Source organism: Eurypyga helias, unplaced genomic scaffold (genome assembly GCF_000690775.1).
Source record: "Eurypyga helias isolate BGI_N326 unplaced genomic scaffold, ASM69077v1 scaffold26585, whole genome shotgun sequence".
In the NCBI taxonomy this organism is placed as follows: Eukaryota; Metazoa; Chordata; class Aves; order Eurypygiformes; family Eurypygidae; genus Eurypyga; species Eurypyga helias.
The window spans coordinates 15,966-39,713 of NW_010251287.1; the positions used below are offsets into that span (position 1 = coordinate 15,966).

The 23,748-nt window shown below is 40.2% G+C and overlaps 1 protein-coding gene across 2 annotated transcripts in view; it reads right to left on the reverse strand.

Annotated features, from left to right (window-relative positions):
• Nucleotides 1–366: 366 nt before the first annotated feature.
• Nucleotides 367–23,748, reverse strand: part of MYPN (myopalladin) — a 48,729-nt gene continuing 25,347 nt past the window's right edge. For both annotated transcript variants that reach the window (XM_010151987.1, XM_010151986.1), the window contains 9 exons: nt 22,933–23,080; nt 10,113–10,334; nt 9,428–9,577; nt 8,403–8,482; nt 7,758–7,884; nt 6,141–6,348; nt 5,271–5,436; nt 3,073–3,206; nt 367–960 (listed from right to left, as the gene is read on the reverse strand). In XM_010151987.1, coding sequence (XP_010150289.1) covers nt 791–960; nt 3,073–3,206; nt 5,271–5,436; nt 6,141–6,348; nt 7,758–7,884; nt 8,403–8,482; nt 9,428–9,577; nt 10,113–10,334; nt 22,933–23,080 — 1,405 coding nt within the window. In that variant the 3' untranslated portion in view covers nt 367–790. The remainder of the gene's footprint in view (nt 961–3,072; nt 3,207–5,270; nt 5,437–6,140; nt 6,349–7,757; nt 7,885–8,402; nt 8,483–9,427; nt 9,578–10,112; nt 10,335–22,932; nt 23,081–23,748) is intronic.

A 23,748-nucleotide genomic window follows, 5' to 3' on the forward strand; every position in this document is an offset into this window, starting at 1 on the left:
TGGAAATCACTATCATTGTAAAGGAAAGAATATGAAGCCCATCAGGGAAATAGTTTCAGCTATGGGCTCTAGAGAACATGCTTCAGAAAAGAGGAATTTTGGTTTCCTATGTCAGCGTCCTATGCACGTGCCCTGTACCTTACTTTATGAATCCTTACACCATGAGTACACAGTTCATGGGGTACACACACACAAAAATATAAATATATAGGGTATACAGCTGTACCTACATGAAACACTATAATTATCTAGTCTTGAGTTCAAAAATTCTATGGTTATCTGGCATAATAATATATAAAAATGAGTTACATCTTTTCCTCTTTACTTGTGCTTTGTTATTATCTGGCATGGTTATTTTAGGATTACATTCAAAGTCATGATGTTTACCCTCATTCCGGATTGTTGTTGCTGTAATGTCAATGTTTTCGCTGGCAGTATTCCAGCTAAACATCATCAATCCTTAACATGGCTTGCTACAGTACAGTAGCTTTAATTCAAGCAGTAAAAGTGGTATTGGCTTTCAAGTGCTGAAAACTATGTTTACTATGTAATTCTTAGCAAACTACACAGTACTGAATTTATTGCACAACACTCCATACCACAATTATCCTGCAGTAAAATAATATGCAAAAGTCTCGTGTGATATGTTACTTGCAACATTTGCAGCAGCAGTACACTTAATTACAAACAAGTTGCTTGTAAACCTTGAGCATCTTGACTTGTACCTCTTTTTTTTCCCCCCTCACAGTTCTAGTATCTCTGCAGGTGTAACTGGAACAATTGTTTGTTTTCAAAGTTCTTCACTCTCCACCACCTTTTGGGTTGGGGATGCAAACAGCACAGGGCTTTCAGTAGTTGGGAAGGCAGAAAAAATGTCAAGTCCTTGACTGGTAAGGTTTGCATACCGGCTGCCACCAGGTCGAAGCTTTATCGGTTGGGGAATTTGACGGTGCCACTGAGCTGAAGCAAGAGAAATTGCATAGACTGTATGAACCTTAAATTGAGATTGTATGAACCTTAAATTGAGTTCGCAATGAGACAACAGAAAGCAGTGCACACAACTGAAAAGTTGTTTCCAGCATCTTTGAAGAGAGCACAGCATTGTTGATCCCTGTTTTAAGGTCTGTTCCTTCAAATATTATCATTTGCATAGCTAATACCTTAAGTATTCTTATTGAAGTCTACAGATGGAATCCCATCCCTGTTCAGTTCAATGGCAACATTTACATGGGTTTCAATAAGTCCAAAATTTAATAATTTAATCTTTGAAGCCTTCTCCAAAACTCTTGCAATCCAAACTAAAAGCATAGGATAGCAGGAACAGAGCTGAACAAAGTGGGCATGGCTCTGATTTTGTATGACTCCATCCTCAGGGCGACTTTTCTTCCTGATTTTTTTTTTTGGTCGCATTTAATTTCAAAGTAACAATATAGGGATCTTTTTTAAAGAAGTGATTACAATTTTTATTTCCCTCCACTACTTACAACTGGTCACACAATTCCTAGGTTTTTTTTAGATGCTGAAAGAAATGTAATCAGAAAACACATATTCAGTAATTTTAAAGTAACATTCAATATATTCCCATACGAACAAAAACCATGACAATTTATAAGAATATTTAGCTATTATGTAATAGAGTTTTTCATTATTAAAACACTTCAGAAATGGGAAATTGGTATTTTCTTTGCTGATATTTATCTATACAAAACCTCCAGTTCTGCACCCAAACTTGACACACATTTCTGTCAGCACTTAAAAGGGTAAAAGTTCAGACTAAAACTCTGAGAACAGCTTAGTGTGGGAGACCTACAGTCTGCATGCTAAGCATTGCTAGGAAAGGTTCGTTAACTTTCCGTGCTGAATTTTGACCCTGTCTATCTGGAAATATTTCAAAAAGAGCCTCCATTTTTTCATGCAGCCCCCAATTTGCTTCTGTTGGAATTATACATTTGTTATTTACTGTACTTCTTTCTTCGCACATGGAATTCGAAATATCGGACCACACTTTCAATCCCCCAACTGCATCCATCCAAAATAGCACAGAGAAAAATGGTTTCTGATGCTCCCTTTGGTGCGTAAGACTAGTGGAGTCTAGAAAATATGGTAGGAACCAGGAAACATTTCTTACTTTCCATCTTGTTCCAGTTTGTACCTTGAATCCTTTATGTGAAAATTTCTTTTCTGTCTTGCAACATTTAGATACCTAAGGAGTTGTTTTTCATTTTGTGTGACCTGGTTTGAACGAGCCTCTCACCAGCCCTCTCTCGAGCATTACGTTACTGTTGCCTGTATCACCACACGGTGGCGGACACTGACAGAGATGCACTGGTGACTTCTGGTTATCCCTGATAATTAAGTGTTGGGTTTTTAAAAAATGAAAAATACAAGGTTGAAGACCTGGGGTTTTTTTCCTTTGAGGTTATGGCTATAATCCAATAGTTGTGGTGTGTGTTTTCTGTTTTATTATGCTGCTTAAGTGATGGAAGTACTCTCTTGCTCTGGATAAATTGTCTTAACTATTACATCTTGTATAGACACAGAGTAATTAAGTGATGTGCTGTAGTTCTTGAAGTGGGCTGGGGCCTTCTGATTCCTAGACAAACATATTAGATGCAAGCTAGGCTGCATTAATTAGGCATAGTTTACATAATACATGCTCCATAGAAGAAGGGGTCTGATTTCCTGTGTGCAGTTTTTAGTTCCATCTCATCTCAGGACTGTAGCCCAGGCATGTCAGTGGGAACAGAGTTAAGGTTCAACTTGAATACAAGTTTATTATATGCTTATATGTCTAGGGTATTTGGAAGGTGGAAAATGGCTGTAGAGAATACTGTGCAAAACTCCTCTTTTTCCTCTTTAGCTGCCTTTAAACTGATGCAGGAGAGCTAATCTGGCCATTTAGCTGTATCATTTTACCTCCTCCTGGTGGCCATAGCAAACTGTGGCCACAGTGGGACACTGATTTCTAATCCACATCAAACCCAGCAGTTTACAGACTAAGAACTGGGTGAGGGCTGGGACCAGTCCAAGAAAATAAATTCTGGTTTGTTTCATTTACTAGCCAATACCTACCGTATATGTCAAGCCTAGCAGTACAAGAGACAATACCAGCTTCATTCTTTGCAGACAAGGTATACCAGCCAGCGTCTGCTTTCTTGGCAGGTTGGATCAGGAGGCAGACGTACCCTGTTGTATCTTGATGCATGCTGGGAAAACAAGTGTTATGGAATTAGTATTTCTCAAGATCATATCAACTGTGAGATTTTACAATATGTACATTAAATATGAAATAGATAAATCATAACTTCTATTCCCAAAGAGGGAGCAGTCCGAGACATTTATAGTCAACAGGTTTGCTTTCACTATGGACCCAACCAATGATCAGAGCAGCTGCAATCTGTTCTTGCTCCCCTCAGTTGTGCAAAGCCATGGGGTGACAGTGCAAGCTGAATTGTTGCTCTGTGTGTGTTAATATTGGAATTGCTTGTTGAATTCCAATGAACTAAACCCATGCAAAGCTGCTGCACGGTCATACTGTATTTTTTCCTAGTTTAGAAGCTGGAAGAATAACATAAATTACCAAGAACATTTGTACAAAGTTGTGATATTTTTCATAGCAATAATCAGAGTGACTCAGAAACATTCTTATGGCCCGCTTTTCCATGAGAAAATTCTTAGTGGCAAAATCTTAAGGATTAGCTTGTCCAACACTCTAAAAGAAACCTGCTTCATTATTCCCTCCTCTTCCTTTGCTCTTCAGTGATTCAAGACTTTCTGCTGCAACTCCCAGGAAAAACTGTTCAGTCGCATAAGAGAACTAAGGCTTCTCTGCTCTCTAGGCTGGGGTTGGTCCTTTTTATCAACCCAAGTGTTTCCTTCATTGTAAAGGAAGGGGTGGGAGATGAGCAAGCACATCAGAATATCTGAAATCGCAGGAAGTTCCGAAATTTGAGATTTTGTTTCCTTATGAACTGGAATGAAACATCAAACCACAGAATTTCAGGTCAAGAGGACGCTCTGTGCTTCCAACAGCTCTAATAAAAGAGGGAACGTTCACCCTTTGCTCCCTGCACTACATAGTTTGCCTTATGCTGGGGGTGCAGCAGAGGAGCCCATGCATGTCCATATCGTGGTACAAAAAATGTCTGTTGGCTTCAGGCAGGAAGGTGACAGTGAGGCAAGATAGGAACAAACAAGGACAATGCTGCTCATCGCTCAGGTGGGCATCCTTCAGTGCAGAACCGCTCGAAGCCTTGGGGGCAGGCAGTGTGGCTGAAATAGCAGAGGTGTTACAAGGCTGATGTTAGCTCCTGGCATGGTGAGGGCTGGGAACTTTCCCTTAGTCATTCCCCTGCTGAGCTGAACCAACAACTTGATTTCTAAGCTTCTGTGAAAGATGGAAATGAGGCATTTTAGGACAGTTGTTCATTTGGCATTAACTACAGTGTTTCACGTGTGTAACCATAATTCCTGTGAAAGTACCAGTGCTTGAGAGAAATCCTCGAGTAATTTGCTTGGAGGCAGAGGAATAAAGACTACATGCTACAGATCGGAGTCAGGTGGCTTTTTGGAGAGGGACAGCAGTCTCTGGAGGGGGGACAGGGAGACCACGGGAAGATTTTTTCAAGTAAGTTTTCCCTCAAGGTAGGTGTGCATTGGTAGCAAGTGCTGCTGCAGAGCAGGTAGCCTGCAGGGTGTGCATGTGGAAATGTAGTACTTGAAGTTGACCACAGAGATCCAATGACTGCATCAAATCATTAGTTGGAGCCAAGTGACATAAAATCTTAAAAAACAGGTTTATGCTGAAGTAGAAATCTTTAAAAAATAAAAGAAATTAATTTCTCCTAATTACAGCCAGGCACATCATTTCATCAGCTTCTCTTTTGCAAAACCTAAAAAATAGCGATGCATTTGAATGCAAGAGCTGAACCTGAACATTGTTGAATGGATCAATCTCTTTGCCTATGTTTGTGACCAAACTTTGTCGTCAGCCTCTGTATCTGATATGCTAAACCCTCTATTATCCCATGCTCTGGGGCATTCAAAACCCTGTTTTACCTGTTCTGAGTTTGAATTCCTCAATAGTTAGAACTAAACTGAAGAAAAAATAGTTTAGAGAGGGAATAAGGTGCTAAAATGTATTAAAATGTCATAGTATCTTTGGTAAGAAGATGCATATGCTGCGTCAGGCTGTACTGTCACACAGGTTTTCATGGAAACAGTTGGTCTAGCCACAAGAAACTCCAAGCGTGGGTACGACAGTACAGTACCTCATCCTCTCTCTGTTTGATGGGATGGTCTCATTATCCTTCTTCCAGTAAAATATGGGCGGTGGCATTCCCACAACTCTGCACTCCAATCTGACGGGGTACCCTTCAGGAACACCGCAGTTCTGAAGCTTCTCCAAAAACATGGGGGCTCTTTTTACTTCCTTTGCTGGACAAAAGAAAAAGAATTATTGAGTAACAGATATTTTACTCTCTGTTTTGCTTTGAACAGTGTGGGAGAATGTGACCAAAAATTATGCCTGTGATATCAAAATAGGTTGTGAATTTTTAATGGGCTATTGGAAGGAAGGTGATATGCCATGACATAGCCTCTGTAAGGGAACATAAGAAAAATAATAGGCAGAACTGATGTTCTTCAGAGAATGTATATGTATCTCATAGGTCTAAACATACTACCGTCACAGGAAGTTAATGCCAGGTCTATGAATTTCAGTATCTCACATCTTGTAAGGCTTTGTTACAGTATTCAGATTTGTATGTTTCTATTTAAAAACATTTTATACTGATAAAATTGGGACTGAAATCTGGGAGACCTCAACATATATTATGAATTCAAACCCTAAGCTTTTTCTGGAGAGAAAATTAAGAATGTCATTTTGCTGACACAAGAGAGGTAAAGTGATGACGAGGCAGAACTTTTACAGCCCTCTGTCAGTAACAGGAGTGCACCTACTGACTGAGTACAGGTCCATTTCCCTCCATCAAATGAGTTTTATAGCTGTTGAACTCTCCTACCCTCAGTGGATTAACTATTCATTTGTAGTTGTCTGTAGGGAAGCTAAGTAAGGGAAGTCTGAAGAAGCACGTACAAGTGGCTTCAAATACTGTGACTGGTTTTTCAGTGGTTCTTACCTACAACAGTGAGCTCCAGACTAAACGAGTTTTGTCCAGTTCTATTAGTGGCAAGGCAAGTATAAGTTCCAGCATCGTTTTGTGAGAGAGGATCAATAAGCAGAGAGTGAACTCCCGTCTCTCTGACCAGCATCTTGTGGGTGCCGTCTGGTAGCACAGGTTTGCCATTCAGAAGCCACGTCAGGTCCGGAGTTGGTAACCCGCTCACCTAACAGACAGTCAAACAGCTAGAGACAAATATCCAGCTGACAAATAGGCTTTAGTAAGTTCATAGGTCAGCCTTTTTCAGATACCACCGGAATGATGACAGAATCTAGACCAGAAAGATTTTTTAAAATTTTATTTCTCAGCTTCTGTTAGTTGGTTATATATCAGATTCACAAAAGACTCCTAGTAATCTGCTAGCTTACTTTTTTTTTTTTAGTGTTGAGTATAAATCAAACCCTTGGATCTAAACCAGTAACAAGTTTAATAGAGGTGAAAAAGGGTTTTATACAAATGACTTAGTATTGCATAAAATTGGATGAACAATGATACAGCTCTTTGTAGCTGTTAAATGTACATGCTTTAGAACACTATAGATCAAGTATTTTTTGGATCTTTCTAATAGATGGAAGTACTTACTCCTGTCTAAAATACTGCTTTCCTAACAATATTCTACAAAGCAGAGAAAGAGGGAAGTGGCACTTGCCTGAACGCAGACTGCTGTCTTCCAGGTTTGTGCAATACCAGTCATGCCTTAAGGCTTCGCAAGCTCTGCCAGGATAGCAGCGCTAAGAATAACCACGTTCTTTGGCACGCTCCCTAGTAAACTTTACATCATAAATTAAGTAGTAATGAATCTTGCTCATCTTCAGGGCATTAGCTTCTGCTTCAGAGCTTTTACCCACTCCAGGGTAGGAGACATTCTGGAGCATGGAAGAGGTCCGTGTCAGCACTAGCACCTTTGCTGTGCTACTGGGACATAGAGGGGCTACCAAAATATGTTGGAGCAGATATGTTTCTTAAAGCTGTTTGGTAACAGGATGTTCATTGTGTGTATCCCAACCTCTGACAACTCTCTCACGTGGCGATCAGAATCTGGAAATGGGGATGTTTCTGTGCCTCTGCATGCTGGGGAAGCAAAAAATGAACTGGGCTCTGTTCCCTCTTTTCAGGGAGTACTAATCTTCAGTAATTCAGTCCAATACAGTGGGAATGTTTGTTTGAACAGAATAGAACATGCTGAATCCTCTCTTTCTCGTGGTTCTGTGCTATTCTGGATTATGTTCAAGAATCTGATAATGGAGCAGAAGGACCTGTCATTCCCAGATGGACTTCTGGAGTTCAGACTGGTAAAGGACACGGTGAACATATCTAGTAATTTGAACAACCTTGTAAGTGAGCCTTCTATTTCTGGGGTTGTGTCTTCTGTGTTCTTCATTCCATATAGCATGTGTTGAAAAGAAATCCCCCAAATCAGCTCAGAGACAATGGCAATAAGAAATATGTTTTTTAAATGAAGCATTAGAACTTTAGCAGAAGGTGTTCATGCATGCAATAGAGAACATGAACACACCTAGCAATACATGTGCAGAGGTAAGGAAAGTGGGAAGGAACAAAAGAAACGGTTAATACCTTACAATCCAACCTACAAAGTCGCCCTTCATTTGCTACCATGTCACCTGGAGCCTGTAGAAAGTATGGCCTGAAAAAGCGTTCTTGAACTGCTTCTTTGTCTCCTTCTGGTGCCCGGGGTCGTGTTCTGCAACACAAGAATTGCAGGTATATATGTTTGCAAGTCAAACTCTTTTTTTCCTAATACTTAAAAAAAGGAGGATGTTGTGGAAAAGGAGGAACAGATAGCTTGAGTTAAAATAAAAGGGCAGAAATAAGTGTTGAATTTAATACTTGCATATTTTCCATTTATAAGGATTATCAAATTAAATATATCATGTAGTATCATTGGATTCCCAAGCCGTTCTTTGCTTCTTTTGGCCTTTTTTGGCTGAATTTCATTTTGCTTATCCATCCCTTGCCTTTAACTCCATTGCAACAGGCAGATGAAATAATACTTTACATTTAAACTTCCTTGTACTTGAAGATGACTTTCAAAAATACTGCGTTCTAGAAGTGACCTCTTGGGAGGGACTTGCTGCTGTTATTTCCATTTAATGGCTGAGAAGTGAAGTACAGAGTGCCTTGAAGTGCAGTAGCCAGTTATTTTAAATTACTTCAGTAAGAAGCATAAAGAAGGTCTAAAGGACTTATCTGTCCTTTTACCTGTGAGGCTGAATTGTTGATATTCGTCCCCGAACAGGGATACTCTGAACCATCAGGTGGCCTGAACAACTGATTCTCCCCTGCAAATCACAATGTCAACAGAATCAATAGTTGGTTAATAGCTCATTTCCTTTGTAAGTATAAATATTTAACATTTTCAAGACATTAGGATTTATTTTTATAAAGTAACTGAACTATAACGTAGATACTACTTTTCAAAGCAAGTGCTGTTGGCATGCAGTGGAGTGCAGTTGAGGCAGTGCCTTCTCTGTCCGTCTGGAGCAGTGTGTTTCACCGGCTCTTCAAGGCTGTGGCAGTGCGTTTAGCAGTGGTGCTGTGCAAACCCGCTTAAGCAGTGCCTGTCCCTGCTTGTTCACTCCTGCCACTGTGCCTCCACAGGCACTGTCTGCTCGTACTTCTGTACTCGCACACTTGTTTATGCAGCACCCAGAAACTGAAAAGTAGTTGGGCTGAAATACAGTTCAGAAAAAAAAGGGAAAATTTAAGCCAGAATATGCTGTCTGATCTCCTTGAGTGTACTGCTAGAGAAACAGCTAAGCTAGCACAGAGGGTGAAGGAGAATGGCATTAGCGGATGACACTATTTGCAGGTCTACATCTTTGCATCCTAGATAAAGAAAAATTGTGTTCGATAACATTTACAAATTTAATGTAACTTTTTGTTTTCCCTTGCTCTATTATTTCTGCCTGAAATATCCTGTCTGTCTTGTCACTGCATCTCAAAAGGTATCTATCAGCAGCAGAGGCGTGGGCAGAAGATAGAGCAGAAGTTATTAATGAGTAAAAATGTCTCTAATGGTTGTGACCAAGATGTGTAAGAATAAGGGGGTAGTTTCATTATTCTTCATTACATGGTTCCCTCTTCTATCTTCTGGAGTGTCTGACTCGATACAGTCACCACTCGATGTCAGACTGGGTGACCTCATCTATGTTCCTATTAACATATATTAGAAAAAGATGAAACAAGCTTTTTTTTTTTTTGCAGAGGAAAATATAATGCCTTACTTGTGGATTTGCAGCCATAATTGTATAGTTGCCATCATCATCATTAGTAGTAGCTTCAATATATAAAGAACATGTTCCATCTTCTTCTCTGCTCATTTTGAAATGCGTGTTTTTCTTTGAAATCTGCTTGCCATCCTTGAACCAGTATACCTGTAGTGATCAGACCGCCCAGTTACTTAACACTTGCTCTGTGGTGGAATAGTGACTAGTAAAAATGTAGATAAGAACATGACCTAAGTTGACCAATTGCTAGTCAGAATTTTAGAATATTATAAAATTGGCAGATCAGTCACAATGTGAAATAGAGTGATTCCAGGATGAACACAGAAAGCTGCACATCTCCTTGACGTAGCTGGGCCTGTCGGGTTCTCTTTGCTTGGCTACAGACATGATTGGTTATCTCAGATCAGTTCTTATCTTTCTGAAAAGTTAATTTTTTGGGGGTTTATGAAGTTCTGTTTCTCTTGGGGTCAGGTGGTTGTGAGGCAGTCCATAGAGTAGATCAAGGCCAGGTGCATGCTCAGGAGCAGACACTGTTAGTTTTGAAAGCAGTGGGGGAATAATTTGTTAAAGAGCTCCCTCCACAGAGCCATGTTCTTTGGAGTGAGACTTCCTAGAGGGACGGATAGAAAATAGTGCGTAGGTGATTTTTATTCCTTTACTGCTAACAGCGAGAATGACCTACCTTGGGAACAGGTATTCCAACTATCTTGCAAGTGAATGTGATAGGAGATCCTTCCATTACCCGAAAATGTTTGAGTCTCTTATCAAAGATTGGTGCTATGTATTTGCCCGTAGGGATTTCCTCGTGTTGGATTTCGTCATCAGATTCATCCACCGGCGTACGTTCAAGGCGGAATTCTATTTCGTTCATCAGCCTCTGCTCAAAGCTTGAAATCCTGTATTCCTGCAGAGTGAGACAGGCACGGTTCTGAACAAGATGAGTCGTGTTTTGTGGTATTTGCAGTCATTTTGATTTTAGACTAACTCTAAAATAAAAAAGCCTGTGTAAACTAGGACAGATAGAACCAGTCAGGATTTGGTCTGCAGACGCAGATTCTCACTGTAGCCTGTTTGCAGAATGTAACTAATGAAACTGAGTTTTTTCAAAAACAGCTATAAAATCAAACATCTAGTTCCTCTAAGTCCCTATGAAAAAACTACACTCTGGCACACTGTCGATCAAAAAAGATTATCAAAATATACAAATATAAGTCACTTGCTGATTGTAGAAATGAATACTGCTATATATGTCAATTGAGAATTAAGTAATGAAAACTATCCCTACTAACAGAGAAAGCTAGGAAGAAAGTGAAATATTTTCAGCGTAATTTACTTCCAGGTTAACACTTGACCAGATTTCTAGCTGGTGTAACTGAGAAAGCAAAACGTATCACATGTAAATCCTTAGAAGATTAAACAGATAATGTGAGAAAACCTGTACATTCCAACATAAATGACCATTTCCAGACAGTTTGACAGTTATGAGCCTCCCCCTAACCCGCTGAAGTCAATTGGAGACCTGTTGTTACTTAGCTGTTGTGCATGAGGATGTCTCTTGTCTCTTGCTGTGACCTGAAGGCCCAGACCAGCAGCCAGCTTCAGTTTTTGACACCAAACCAATGTTTATCCTGAGCATGGTGGGGCACTACAGACACACCTGAGTGACTTTTCTGGCAGCAGATGCTGCCTAGCTACACAAACGTGGGCAGCTGCAAGAATATCTTGCTTAAGTCATTATAAACTCTTGTGGGGAAGCTTGTATTACCACATGGAAGCCTGTAGCAGTAAGCCTATCAGTTTGCCCAGACCTGGATTTACGCAGTTTGTCAGCCCAGAGCTCGCATTAAAAGCATTGACATCTCTGAGAGCAGGCTTATGTTTTATTCTACTGCTGTGACAAGCTCAGACCTTCAGAATCTCACTTTAATCTGTCACATAGTGCTGTTACGATGGGTTTTACTGCTTTGTTATAAGAAGGAACTGATCTGCGGCTTGGAAGAGAAATACTTGTGCAATTCCAAAAGTGCAGTGCTCATTTTTCAAATGGGATTTTAGAAACTGGTGTAGAATAGTAAATAAGGATGTAGCTTATCCTTAGCTATATTATATTTACTGAAAAAAACAGGGTTCAGAAAATGCATCTTGTCTGAAATCTTATAGAAAGTTAACTAAAGAACCAGCAAAGATCCCAAATCAGTGGAATTTACATCTCTGATCATTTAACCGAGAGGAAGCAGCCACGAAGTAACAAAGTGTTGGAAATTGCCATGGTGGAATAAACACCCTGGTAATACCTGATTTTGGTACTGTAATGGTAAATGTTGTATATTGGTCTCTTCATCTAAAATCTTTATTTGGGGGGTTGCTGTAAGGTCAGCTGTAGTCAAGATCAGCTATGGTAGGAAAAGGCAGACAGCTCAGGGTAGGGAGAAAAGGACTTTGATGAGTGACCCTCTTTACTGGAAACTGAATCCTCCTTCCACTCCTCCCTCCTCTGGTGCTGCAGGGTTGTTCCTTCCACAGTTTTTGAGTGGTGCCCATAATTACAGGGTAGCAGAAGTGTTCACAGGGAGCTTAGATTGCTGGGGCCCCTCTTCAAGACACCCTCCTTACCTTTAATTCTCCCCCTCCACTCTGACAGGGAGGGTCTGCTCTCTGATACTTTCTCCAGATACACTGTGAGTAGAGCTTTACAAGCAGGAGTTTTGAGCTTGCAGGTCTGTAGAAGTGTGTGAGACATGCACCAAAGGGAGCCAGCCACTGGTTGGTGTCATCCCCTTTCTTAGCTGGCTTTGTTGGCTCGCCAACAGCTGGTGGTCAGCAAACAGCCTTATAAAGTTTCATCTTGTTGAGCTTTTCTTCTTTCACACAGTGTGTCTCAAAAATCACTTCAATAGATCCAATTTTAATCTCAGTTAAGCCAGTGTAAAACAGGAGATTCTCCAATTTCTGACCAACTAAACTATCATTTTTTACTTTAGATGGTGAGAGCTGATTGTAGTGTTCTAAGGGAAAGTGAAGCAATCAGTCTTTTACCCTTGATGCTGACAAAAAGCCTGTGTGTTTTTAGGAACGAAGAATCAAACAAGAATCAGAGAGCAACTACAATGTTTTAAGCAGCAGCCACGTCACCAAAATGGACTGCAGTCATATTTTGGTTCTAGAGTCTCCCATAAATTAAGGAATTCAGACATAAATACTTCGTTGCCAGTAATGTACTGAAAAACATATCTGAAGCTTTGTTTTCTTTTCCTTCCATTTCTTTGAAAGCTGTAATAGTTTTCTTCATGTTTTTTAGGTAGTTCTTGACAACAGAGAGCAAAATCTGTGGCAAAAAATTTCACCTTGAAAGGATTACTTTGAATTTTCCAGTAGGGCTATACATGATTATTCTAGGAATGAAGTTGTTTTCAGTGATTTCACATGCTGTGTGGCCTTTGGAAATGTGGAGGCTAATTAAGGATTAATTAGGCTAGGGGTAGTCTCTTTCTCTCCTTCCCTTTCCACCATGTAATAATTTGTCACATGAAGAAAGGCCAGGGCAATATAGCAGCTATAGTACACAGAGTCTAATTTCTGCCTGTTTAAACATGTTACCATTTATTGTCTAAGGACCCTTTCAAAAATTATGTCTAGATATTGGTTATGTGACAGCATAATTATGAAGCTAAAAGTACACCATTTTGCATGCATGTTTGTCATTTGTCATACTTGAGCACTTTTGAGCACTGTTACTCCCTTTGTAAGATAAGCCAATTTTCAAGTGTTAGGTATGTTTAGAAGGAAACAGGGCTGATGATGGATAGAGTAGGTGCAGTGACTCACAAATTGGCAATCTCAGAAGCCAGTGGACACACTAAGTCCATAAAGAATTTTTACTCTGAGAGGACAACTCTGAACTTGGATTAGAATAAAATGAATGGGGATGAAGAGTGTTAAGACTTCTCAGAGTCAGATAGCAACTGAAAGCAGTAGTCTAGCAGACTAAAAATTGGAAGAAGGCTTTTGGAAGAGCCAACACCTTTTACTTGTTAAGTGCAACATAATAAAGAACAAGGGAAGAAAAAGTAAGGGGCCTGCATCTGCTCCCACGTACAGAACCGTTCAATCTGCATAATGTGGAAGCTGGAAGCCAGCAGGCCAGTTGTTTACTGCCCTGTGAACCTTACCAACAGTTACCGTCATTCTTTTATGGCAGTACATAAATCTGCCACTCAACTATCTCAGTTGTAACAAGTTTTCAACTTCACTGAGCTACATGCATGTTTCATTAGACCTGCAAAGCATATGAATGTGATGACTTTCTTCAGAATGATGTAACTAATCTCTAGATCAAATTTTTCTTTAGTTCAGTTTTCTGGTGACTGTGTCAAAAGCAGTTTCTGGAAATGAAAATTGCTAATGACAAGAATAGTGCTTCAGATTAAAAAGGCAGTATTGTACTAATATGCTTTCAATACATCCTCAACTGTATAGTTGAAGTTGTGGAATCATTCCTTGGTCCCTGAAGTGAGTTTTTAATTGTAATGTGTTCTCTAGCAGAGAAGTAATGTTGCTAGGAAGGCATTATCATTACACTTTGAAGATGTGATGTTAATGAGTGAGGTGCTCACTCCTGAACAAAATGCTGAGTGGAGTTAAGAGGCAATGAAATACAGCAAGCTAATGGGAGAGCCCGGTGTTGGTTATAGGTGGTTGAGTTTAGTCAGCAGTTCTTCATACTGACTTTTTTTTTCAGATTCATTGCTGTCCAAAAGAAGTTGTGGTATGTAATAAGAAATTTATAGTATAGGGTTGCTGTAGCCATGATGGCCTACAGGTCAAACCAAACAACGATGATAGGGACAGTTAACATCTTTTATTACCTCTACTCCGAAGATACTGGTTTGTCTTAAGTTGTTTAACCAACTAACATAAATTACACTTAGAGCAATTATTTTCCAACTGTAATTAACCTAATGTTTCTTGCCTCTGCTTAAGACCTGAAAAAGTTTTCTGTGATCACAGTGTATAATTTCTGTCCTGATTGATGTACTGAACTTTACTTCATTAAGAAATAAGGGCAGTTCTTCCTTTTTATACATCTGCTTGCAGTAGAAAATATGATAGAGGAAGGAATGCATTTCATAGGACCAATTGGAAATTAATCATGGGCAGGTTTTTTTTTTTTGACATTTCTTGAATGCACGTGACTCTGGCTGTATGTGCCTACAGAGAAAAAGGTATAAAATAGAAGTATCAGTTTGCCAGAACAAGTGCATGTTGCTGCACTATCAACACCAGGCTGTCATTACTGAGAGCTGCTTCTCTGCCCATGAAAGCCACAAAAGTCACTGTTACCGTGCTAACACAGCTGTCTCTGACTAGGACCTGTGCGGGACTGACTGCCTGCGTTTGGACTGATTATTTTAGGGAGTTATATTCAAAACTACATTTTAAATTAGAAAAATATTGAAGTTAGGATTCTCGCAGCCCCAAAGTGTTGCCTGTGTCTTGTGCTCATACTTCAGTCTTTGTCCTTCTGTGTTGTTTAGTGTCTGTATATAGGAAGTCTTTGTCCTTCTAAATGTGTTGTTTAGTGTCTGTATATAGGCTTCTATAAATTTACAGACAAACCATCAAGACTAAGTTAACATTGCTGTGAAAATTTTAACACTATCATACATAGGCTGAAAGTGTTATACCAAACTTCTAAAGAACAGGAATCTCTGAAATAAGCGGAAATACATGGTTGTATCTAGAATATAATCTTGGAGATTTTCCTTGTTTGGTAGATCTGGTCCTAAGATCATCAAGAACAGCAAATAGTTGTTAATGTGGCGATTTGAAGAACTGTTTTTATCACACAGGCCATAAAGCTATTTCTGAACATGATTACATAAGTGGAGTAGGGCAAAGTGTTTGTGGTTGTGTTTCAGACAAGTATTTCGTAAAGCGTCACCCGAAGAACAAGTCAATGTGATCACTGGGTACAGTGTTAAAACTAGGCTGCAGTTCAGCATACTGAGACTGAGGGAAAGGGTATAAAGGTTCAAGCTCTGGTTTGGGGGCAAAAATGGAGGGTTCCAGCTGCTTTTTGGCAACTTTCTTGGAACATGAAACTTTTACAGACAGGAATTCACACACTTGTTCAATATAGTAGCCAGATGTTTAAAATTGTGCCATCTCCCAGCTAGAAAACTGTAAAATTCAAGTTCCTATGTAGAGATGTAAATGTTCTGTACAGACTAGAATATATATAATACATGTTGTTTATTATTGTGTATAATTATCTGTATCCGTATATGCTGAGTAGACTGCAACTTTTGAAACCTGGATATTTCACTTGTATGCATTAGCAAAAGGGGAGTAGGCCGTGGTGGTTGCATTAATATTGGCAGGGTATAAGTAGAAGGGTAAAAGACTGTTAAAGCTGGCCAGAGCCAAGCCAGGCAGTGTGCTGGTGAATGTGTGTCTTAAGCAGTTCTGTACCATTTTTCTCTAGTCATTGGTAGCACCTTGTAAGTGACCTGTGCAGTGTTATTGTCCCAGAGTTGTGTAGTATATGTTTTGACAAGGTGGCTGAACCAGTTTGGTTGCCAGCTTGTGCTAGCAGCAGCATTCCCCTGCTTCCCTCCCTGCTCAGATTCATATGCTCCCACATGTCCCTCCTGCCGTCACTGGTGGTCATCTGATCCCAGTGACTTGTTCTGCAGGAGGGAGCTAGAGGAAAGTTAACTCAAAAGGCAAAAAAAAAAAAGGTCAGACGTGCTAGTGGGAATTTGGGACAAGTGGAGAAGTGAAAAGCAACCTCTGGGGAGCTGCTAGCCTTTGCACTCACTTGGCAAAGTTGTAGTGGGGTGCTGCTGGGTGGTTGTAGTTTGACCAGTATGGCAAACAAAGTCTTCCCTCGATGCAAGTCTTGTTGAAGGTACAGATTCACATCATTTTGTCTCTGTGTTTGATCTATTTGGCCCCATCACCATCATTTTTTGACAGCAAGGCACCCTTCAGGGCAGGGCTATTCCCTACATTGTACATAGGAGGAATTGAGGCTGGAAGAAGCTAAGTGACCTTTCAAGGTAAGTCTGGAACAGAGCAGGTAGCTGGCTCATGTTCTCCTACATCTTGAGCCATGTAATCTAGTTCCTGGGCCATTCTGCTACCTGTGAGCCCTTTTGGCAAAAGGGGAATTGCACAGACTGTAGTAATTCCTGTAAGTTATTAAGCACTTTTGTGTGTGAATACAAGTTCTAAATCCTGGGTCTGTTGAAGTTAAAACCCATCTTGCGGTTGACTTCAGGAGGACTCAGATCTTAGTGAAAAAACATGATTATAGTTAGTTGAAGCTTGTAGCATCAAAATATTCTGATGTTAGCATAGTGACCCATGGAAATTACCACAAGGGGGAAGGCTAGAAGAACGTTATTTGAATGCTGAATCTCATATACTGTATAAAAACATAATTCTGTTTGCCACTCATTGCCAACTGCAGACAAATTTCCCAATTTAATCCCAGTTTTGTAACTTTTACTAGACTGGCTTTTTGGCAGAGTTGTTCTAAATGCAGTTAACAGTTTATCTAAGAAGCTGGCGTATATTGCATCTCAGGGTCTGTTTTCAGGCTGTAACACTCCTTGGCTTCACCATTTAAACTGGGCTGCTCAGACTGAAATCTTCTGTGCAGTTTGGATTCTCTCCTCCCTTGTGCCCCCCTCTTTCAGCAGTGGGTATCAAAAAAACCCTGACAGATCCAATGTGCATGCTTTTCTTCACTTATCACGTCTGAGGGACACGTATCACTGAAGCAACTCTTGCAGTTGGACCCTCTTACATAGCACAAGGCATGAATATCCTGCTATCCAAATGTAAACACAAACGCTTGAAGAGTCTAACAAGTCACCTGTGGCACACAGCTAGACAATATTCAAAATACAATTCAGCTCCAAGTGATAGAGCAAGAGGAAAACAGAAGAGAAAGCGAATGAGGTTTGCTTCTCCGACTCCCACAGGCTTACCAGCAGGAGTGAGCATCTTAGGAGTGCGTGTGAAAGCATGCAAAGCTCAGGTTCCCTTTCCTAGCTGATGAGTCCTGCAAGCTAGGATCCTTACCAGGAAAACCTGTCTGTACTTTGTTGTTGATGAGGTCTGGATCTTGAGGAGACAGCTACAAGTGGTTGTTCAACTATTCATTCCCATGGTTATTGGGAGTTTATACCTATTAATGTCAAGATCTGGTCATTTGTCTTGGCCACTTCCTAAATCTCTTATCTAGTACAGAGCAAACAAGCTTCTGTGAGGATTCTTTGGGGTTTAATTCTCATCCTTAGTCCAAAATTGCCTACATTTGCTGACCGTTGGGAGGTAATGTGAAGCTTGGTTTTGAAAAGTGATTGAATTAAGTGTAATTCTTGTACTCTGGGGAGCAGAGCTCTTGGTGATTCTTGTGACCTTTCTGAGGTTTCCTGCTTAGTATGAGAACTGCGAGGAGATGATTCTGTTTGATCAGTGTTGGAGTGTTAGTGGTGATTAACCCTGTGCGATGAGTTGGGTTCTGTATTTGGCTTTACAGGCCATGGTTTTTAATGATCTAAAAGTAGGACAAGCCCTGCATCTCTTCTGCTCTGACATTTCTTATAAAGCATTCCCTAGCAAAAGTAAAGAATATTCATGTGAGGGCTCTGCATAATTTTCTAAACAGCTGTAGCTTTACTCTTTGTCCTAAAAATAAGGCAGTGACCACGTTGCTCTCTGGGTCTTGCATAAGACACAACCAACCAGCACTGTCTCATGCTGTTCTTCATAGTAAATGACACAGATATGTGAGCATGGTTTGGAGCTCTTATAACCAAAAAGTATAGTCTAAGCCCAGGTACTTAACTCTCTTTTCCTTTATTGTTGCACAACTCATTCCTTTATTTTTACTACTGTACAGAATATTGAAGTTTATTTACCTCATTTTTTTCTATTTTATATTATTTGTATATCAAAGCGTTGGGGAGATAATATCATTAATTTCTAAATTTTGCATGTAAAGCTGAATCTTCTCTAGAGTCTCATTGGTGAAGCCTGTAAATGTTTTCAAATACCAGGGTAAAATAATCAGTTTGCATTACACATTTTTTTTTTTCCATTTGTCAAAATAGCCCCAAATTCTCCATCTGCACTTTTATCCGCACATTTTTTTGTTTCTACTTGACATATTCTAATGGCACACTACCAAGATATTAAACCAAGCACAAGTACAGGCTGGGCAGAAATGGATAGAGAGCAGGCCTGAGGAGGACTTGGGGGGACTGGGGGATGAAAAGCTGAACATGAGCCGGCCGTGTGCACTGGCAGCCCAGAAAGCCAACCGTATCCTGGGTTGCATCAGGAGAAGTGTGGCCAGCAGGTCGAGGGAGGGGATTCTGCCCCTGTACTCTGCTCTGGTGAGACCCCACCTGCAGTGCTGTGTCCAGCTCTGGAGCCCCCAACATCAGAAGGACATAGACCGGTTGGAGCGAGTCCAGAGGAGGCCACGGAGATGCTCTGAGGGCTGGAGCCCCTCTGCTATGGGGACAGGCTGGGAGAGTTGGGCTTGTTCAGCCTGGAGAAGAGAAGGCTCCGGGGAGACCTTATTGCAGCCTTCCAGTGCCTGAAGGGGCTACAAGAAAGCTGGGGGGGGCTTTTTACAAGTGCAGGGGGGGACAGGACAAGGGAGAAGAGGTTTAAATTGAAAGGGGATAGATTTAGATTAGATATCAGGCAGAAATTCTTCATGAAGAGGGCTGTGAGGTACTCGAACAGGTTGCCCAGAGAAGCTGTCGATGCCCCATCCCTGGAAGTGTTCAAGGCCAGGTTGGAGAGAGCTTTGAGCACCCTGGTCTAGTGGAAGGTGTCCCTGCCCATGGCAGGGGGGGTGGAACTAGATGAGCTTTAAGGTCCCTTCCAGCCCAAACCATTCTGTGATTCTATAAACCTGTAAGAAAGATGTAAGGCCCAATGAAATAGATTGGCAGGTTTTGGGAAGTGGAGATAACACTGGCTGTGCTCTCCTTTCATCAGTAGCCCAGGCACTCACTGAGGTTATCAGACTTGGATGCTTTGTCTCACAGGACTTCAACCTCAGTGTCTAAGAGGAACCTCTGAGCTCCATGTTAATAAAACATCATGGGAGTGGGTATGAGTGGATGGGGAAGTTCTTTGTCCTTCTTATCCTCTTTCACTTTGCAGAAATTTGCTGAAACATCCACTACAGCAAGGACAAGAATCCATGTGTTTATCCTGGTTCCTAGGTAGGAGGGTGATTGTCTTTCTCAGTCTGTCTGTTTCTTTTCTCCAACACAAACTGGATGTAAGGCTTCTAGCAACTTCCTCAAACAACTCTAACCACTGAGCTGAAATGCTCTGAAATGTCCTGCTAAAGGAGGGCCTGTTCCACACTGCCTCAACATCCTAAGTTTTATTCATTGAGCTGGAGAAGGTGAGAGCAAGGCTTAGGTTGCCTGTTAAGGGAGCTGTTCTGAAAGGTGGAATTGCCAGCGTTTTATCCTGCTGATTAAGAATGCTTAATGATTTGTGCAACCTGGGACAGCACCAACAGTACACATACCCACTGGCAAGGAGTTAGGCTGTCCTTTATGGCAGTTATGGACTCCACCGGCCCAGGAAGAAACTGCGTTAAGTCTCCTATATCCGATTAAGAAAGCTTAATGATTTGTGCAGCACCAACAGTACACATACCCACTGGCAAGGAGTTAGGCTGTCCTTTATGGCAGTTATGGACTCAACCGGCCAAGGAAGAAACTGCGTTAAGTCTCCTATATCCTTGGATTTGTTCTAACCTCTTCTTGCAATTGCCTAAAGCTAATCCTCATTTAGTGTATCTGCTCTTTGAAAGCACTGATCAAAACTCACTGAAGATGTTGGTTATAACTGAACCTCTTTTTTAAAACACTCCTAATTGTGATGAAATGTCACCTGTCAATACAGCATACTGCCATCTGCATATATGAGAGGTACGGTGGTTTTTCTCTGGTAAAAATGACAGCTTGTTAGTGCGTGTACTTGATCAAAGTTGCAGCCGGAAACTTAGTAAAATCATATTTATATTTCTGTCAGCACTACATGATTATCGTAGCTGTAGAAGACCAGAGACTAATCTGCACTGCCTCATGCAACATCAGCAAAATTACCAACTACGTTCTGATTCTGAATTTCTTCATTGTTGGTGATGAATGATGTACTGGATGAAACAGGAGGAGTACATCTGGATTATTAGATATCATGCTGAGTGCATAATGCTGACACTTAGGAAAATCTTGACTTGTAAGCTAAACACTTTTCAAATGGAAGTCAATGATAGATAATAAATAGAGCCCCAGGATGTAAACCACTTACGTTCATTACTGCACTTTATATAGTAATATAAGACAATACCACTACTTTAAGACACAGACTTGTCATCTGCAGCTTTCGTTCTGGATGATCCCCACATGCTCTGCAGATATTGTAAATGAGAACAACTGCTGCTATTGAAATACGGGGTTACAATACAGTTCTCTAAATAAAAATACGCTATAGGGCATATTTTATGGGAAGGAATTTTTAAAATAGTGTATCGAAAATGCAAGGAAACAAACACTTTGAGATTCTTACTGGATGCTGCACTCCATTCATTATGCAGTCTTCTCTCATACAGAGGAGAGCTTCATTCATATTTATGGGAAAGTGAGTAGCAAGCCTTTCCCCACCATTATAATAAACAATTTAAAACAGATATGCTATATGTAGGATGAAAACGTCTCCTTTTAAATTCTGTGTTAACTACAAGAGGAGAAAACAGGACAAAATCTATGGGTGTGAATATAGCACCCCATCATATTATTCTCATGATGATTACTGTTCTATTAATGCTAAAATAATAGGAATTTTGGAAAATACTAGGCATTCTCTCATCTCTGTAAATAATCACTGCTTTCACCGAGGAGAAAACTCAGGCTTGAATTTGCTGGAGTCAGTCTGAGCAGTGGCTTTCTGGATGTGGACTAATAAAATCAGAAGTGATTAAAGGTGGAAACTGAGGGGAAAATGAGAGATCTTTTATTGAGCAATCCTAAAATTATTTTCTGGTTAATTACCAGTGGCATTCTATTTACCGTAACAGTTGGAGAAGTGCCAGCTATGAAGTTTATCAGTGCTTGGGGGATTTGAGAATCAATGTTTTGGTTTGGTCTCATACAGAATAGCAAATAAGTGTATAAATAACTTCTGCTGTCAGCAGATAACTTTGACGCTGGTAGTGATCATTGTTTCTAAAGGGGTTATCATGCAGTTAACTCGAAAGACTGATTGGTATTTCACAGTAGCTCTCTAAATAATTTGTCTTACTACCATAACAAGTACAAATTGTAACACTTGTGATTCATCTGCAAAACATACTGCTTGCCAGTTGTTTTACTCCAAGTGCTTTGGCAGCGTTGTCAGAAAGAAAGGTCAACAGCAAAATTAAAAAAAACAGGGATTACGCTGCAGTTGTCCACAGAGGGTAATTTACTCCAGAGACTCCACCATGGCTTTTTGCTTATCTTTGCATGTTCTCTGTCAGAAGGGCTAACAGACCCTGTGAAAAGTTCCCTTGTTGACGACAGCTCAGGGTAAACCATTATTTGCTGCGTTAAGCCTGAGCTGGCAGGACAGCTAGGGAGGGCTCCGTGGCCACGGAGTGGCATAATTGCCCACAGACAGAAAGCTGTCTAACAGACCTTAGTGTGTCCTGCTGTTATTTGGCGGTGGTTGAACCTGATTTACAGTGATTTCAACCTCAAAATATTATTTGGGTTTTTATTTCTTCTTTATTTTCGTAGAGACTGCCCAGATCCGGTGAATTAGTTGATTCCAGTTAAGAATGAATTGATATTTAGTTTTTTGAACTGTGTAAAAATACTGCTTGGTATTTTAAACTCTAATTAAACGCTAGGCCTGAAGTTGGCGTATGCTTGTAACAGCCACCAAAAACTTTGTTAAGTTCCTAACAAGTCCCAGTCAATTCATATAATTCACAAGATTTGGAAAAACAGGTCTAATGCTAAAAATTGAATACTGAATTTAGTTCAACTGAAGTAAAGCCAGAAACCATTTAAACGGTTTGATTACTTTACTCCTTAATTTGTGTTAAAAATATATAGTGTACGAACGCCTATGTGTGCAATCAGTTGAGCAACCTATATAGTGAAAAGATGAAATCCAATGTACAGAAGCTGCCATGAAAAGAAAAACATTTTACATTCCTACCAGTCTCCAATAGAGATGATCAGAAATTAGAAATGCAACTTTGTCACAAAGCAAACCCTCTACAGCTGCGTCCCCTCAGACTTCCTACTTCCAGCTCCAGTTTGCTATTCCTAACCAGTACTTACCGCAGAACTGCACTCTGCAAAGTAGTGTAGGCGCTCAGCCACACAGACACCTTTTGTTTCACAAGGCATAATCCGTATCTTGTTCATGAGTGAAATGTATTTTAGTAGCACGCAATTTCTTACCTGCTGACTACTTTGTGAGTTACCATCCTCTCTGAAATGCAGTCTTCTTTCCAGATCCTTTACAAGTGCAGCTTTATTTTCCCGAATAGAATCATCTGTTGCTAACAGGAGAGGCTTCAGATTTTTCTTTTTTAATCCCTGCGTCGGGCTATTAAAAGAAAATTCTGATACTAACATGCAGTAACCAGTATATTTTTTTTGTCACCTGTGTGATATGATATGTTACGCTTCAGTTGCCTGGAGGGACCTATTATTTATTTATGTAGAAGACAAAGCACTATATAGGATTTGATTTTTTTGGAACTATTTTAATGGTGCATCCTACTCCCATGCCAGTAAGCATTAAGGACACACATTTTAAAGGCAATAAGCATTATAGTACTACAGAAAGCATCTAAGTTTCATTTTTATTTATCCTGGAATAATGATGTCACAATGAATGCTAAAGAAATGTGTGTAGGTATTACCATAGGTATACAATTTGTACATTTTACTGTATCAGGCAATAATTTAAAAGTTAATACAATTTCTCATTGATCTTCATCTCACATCTTCATTGATTATTTACTTTTTCCGTGAGCTTTAGCTTCTTTAATTTCTCTCACCTTTTCATGACACCTAACATCAACAGTTCTTTTATTTTAGACATGTAGTCTATTTTGGTTTAGTAAGGTTTGAAAATAGTTAAATTCTTAAATAAGACTGTCAGCAGACTGTGAAAGTGCACTGCTGAAGCACAGCAGCTGCACACTACTACGGAGTGTGCAATGTACTAGTAGTTTACCAGGAGTTGGCATCTTAATAACAGGAGGTGTA